Source organism: Oratosquilla oratoria, chromosome 1 (genome assembly GCF_046742065.1).
Source record: "Oratosquilla oratoria isolate Oo_2021 chromosome 1, ASM4674206v1, whole genome shotgun sequence".
Classification (NCBI taxonomy): domain Eukaryota; kingdom Metazoa; phylum Arthropoda; class Malacostraca; order Stomatopoda; family Squillidae; genus Oratosquilla; species Oratosquilla oratoria.
In genome coordinates, this window is record NC_134777.1 from 127,643,061 (window position 1) to 127,646,051 (window position 2,991).

The window sequence follows — 2,991 nt, forward strand, 5'->3', positions numbered from 1 at the left end:
TGTGTGTGTACGTGTGTGTGTGTGTGTGTGTGTGTGTGTGTGTGTGTGTGTGGGTGTGTGTGTGTGTGTGTGTGTGTGTGTGTGTGTGTGTGTGTGTGTGTGTGTGTGTGTGTGTGTGTGTGTGTGTGTGTGTGTGTGTGTGTGTGTGTGTGCGCGCGTGCGCGATATCACCACCTCGTGCCTAAGGGGATGTCCCATGTTCCTTTTTCCTACAGTTGATATATGAATCACTCCTCTTGTCCACGTTTATTTTTCTTTGCTATCATATTATGCTTGTTTTTATTCTATGTATTTCTGCACTGACGATGTAATACACGAAAACGCTCTGCTCCGGTTGGTCCTTTTGTTCAATTGATAAGATTTCCATATCCAATGTATTTAGCCAAGGTAATATCCAGTAAAATACCATAACATATTTATGATTTATTGTCAAGCAGGAAGAATTACATGTCCCCAAATTAGGTCTAGTTTTTGCAAATACCACGATTGTGTTTTAGACCAAATATCAACTAGTGGTCGAGTGTCCTCGTCACTGAGGAACCCCCTGTCGTCTACCTGAAGAATTTGGGAGTTTGCAGACGTGCTCTTGCGAACAAGTGTCGTAGCAGCATTTCTCCGAGCCGCGGCACTTTTCATCGTGGGTGCAAGGTTGGGATGATCCTTGCGACCGGGTAGGAGGACACACAGGCGGGACAGGAGGGCAGATTCCGGCTTTCACTGTTGAAAGATCGGATATTAGATTTTCTCAAACGATGAATGAGATTACTATGTGGTATATTCTAACAATGGCACACGAATACGTGTGGTAATTGTCGGGTTGTACTGCTGAAAGACTGGAAATGAGGTTCTTTCAAAAGACGACAGGGAGCTTCCAACAGTGCCGTACGAATATGTGAGTACGTGCATGGATATATGGGGACATACATTATGGTAGAACAAGAACACATATATATATAGTTGTGTGGGTGTAACGGGGGTTGCGGGTGTGGTTCTATGCATGCACATGAGTGTTTGGGTGTTTTGTGCGAACGAGAGAGTGCTGCTTCTCTCTGCAGACTCTTCAGAGCATAAGAATGAAGGCGTCTGCAGGAGACCATAAAGTCTACACTAAGTAGTTCCATGGCAACTGCCACATCCCATCCCCTTCCATAAAGTTATCTAACCTTCTGTTAAAACAACCAATAGTTTTAGTGCTTACAATATGGTTACTAAATCTATCACACTCGTTAATCACTCTATTGGTAAACCAGTTCTTACCTGTTTACTTCTTCAATCTAAATTTCTTTTGCTGCACACACAGAAGCTCCAGTAACAGACATACCTCTTGGTAAAGGATTAGCCTGTCCAGGGCGCTTGCAGCAGAAGGGTACGCCTAGGGGGGTGCGACACCAGATCATGCAGCCACCTCCATGGCCAATTCCATGGCCAACTCCATGGCCACCTCCTTGGCCGACTCCGTTGGGTAACAGGTCGGCAGATACGAGGACGAGTACGCAGCAGAGAAGAACGACCGCCAAGCAACGCATCTAGCAAAAAATATGACAACATTAGGATGTATTTATCAAATGCACACCAAGTCAAAGAGAGAAAGATGGATAGATAGATAGATAGATAGATAGATAGATAGATATATATATATATATATAGAGAGAGAGAGAGAGAGAGAGAGAGAGAGAGAGAGAGAGAGAGAATCTCACACATCCCATGACTCAAGAAGACAGTCATGTACTAGTTTCATTCCGTACCGTGGCACCACAATATTGTGCGCATATTATGCACCGCCACTTTTATTTTTCCCTTTTGTTTGTTTACCTCGTGTGTTACTCTATTCCCCGATCAGCCTGATTTGAAAAAAAAAGTCCGGACTTGGTCTCGTGTCTCCGGTCTTATTCTGCACAGAAAGCTTGCGTAGAGAGTAACAGCCTTGTGCAGCAGGATTGGTTAAAGTCACCCCTTCACTTGTAGCAACTTATATGTATCTTTATAAACGTGTTATGCAAATAACACCCCTTCTCACCAACTGACATGTATATTCTGCGTTTTTGAATAATCCATATTAGTCACATATGCAATGTTATCTATTACCACAGGCTTTTGACTAAATTATTCTATACTTCACTCTTGCTATCTGTTTCTCTTGCCAATTTCTATATACAGCTACGATCAATTACATTTCTTCCTGCATTCCTCTTCGCATTCGACTCATAGCTACCCAGGGTCGATCTCCTAAAGCTCCTGGTGACCGCCGCTTACCCAGGTTTGTGGAACTATCTTTGATAGAATACATGTAAAACTAATTCGAGTTTACACCCAGGTCCCTTATGGGAAATACCAGAAAGTCACCAAATAAGTATACCAGAAATATAACGAAACGTCTTCTTCAGCACATCAACAACTAGAGGAGGTTGCCTCTTCCTCAAAGAGGAACGACAAAGTTTCTTACCCTGAGGAACGTCAAATGATCCAACTCCAAAGGACTCTTGACTGAGAATGGGGTTCTTGTCTTAATAACAAGGGAAGACTGTGCCCATGAACCTACGTCTCCAGCGTTATATAAGAAGGAAACCAGGAGGAGGGAGAGGAGAGGAGGAGGAGGAGGGAATGAATGTTAGAGGAAATAAGAGCATACTCGTATAGTCTCTATTACGTAACAAAACAAAAAGTAATTATTCTCTTCCTGGTGCATTCGTGGGTCTCTGCTTTTTTTTTTTTTTTCTTGTCTTCGTGGAAGGAAAGACACAAATTTGAAGAAAAAAAAATCAGCAACCGAGTGTCATACTTCATTTAAACGTTCCCTGCTTTATTGTTCCACCCAATACTAAACTCTTTTGTCAAATTCTTAAATCTATTCATCAACACCTTAATCCTTATTGTTCATGATATCCATAAACGACTTAGAACAGCGTTTTTCAAACTGTGGGTCCCGACCCTCCAGTGGGTTGCGTGAAAAATGAAATGGGTCGTGACAAAAAAGAAAGGAAATGAAAATTA

General features: G+C 42.4%; 1 protein-coding gene across 1 annotated transcript; it reads right to left on the reverse strand.

The window, feature by feature from the left end:
• Nucleotides 1–410: 410 nt before the first annotated feature.
• On the reverse strand, nt 411–2,529 carry LOC143031263 (uncharacterized). Its single transcript, XM_076194879.1, has 3 exons — nt 2,444–2,529; nt 1,322–1,526; nt 411–717 (listed from the first exon to the last, which is right to left on the reverse strand). Exons 2-3 carry the CDS (start codon nt 1,524–1,526, stop codon nt 530–532), a joined length of 393 nt encoding a protein of 130 aa, XP_076050994.1. The 5' UTR covers nt 2,444–2,529; the 3' UTR covers nt 411–529.
• Nucleotides 2,530–2,991: the final 462 nt, after the last annotated feature.

Bases quoted from the DNA above. Each gene is read 5' to 3' on its own strand.
- LOC143031263 (XM_076194879.1), bottom strand. From the start codon at position 1,526: ATGCGTTGCTTGGCGGTCGTTCTTCTCTGCTGCGTACTCGTCCTCGTA. The intron at 718-1,321 runs GTATGTCTGTTA...ATCTTTCAACAG, and splicing joins GGCTAATCCTTTACCAAGAG to TGAAAGCCGGAATCTGCCCT.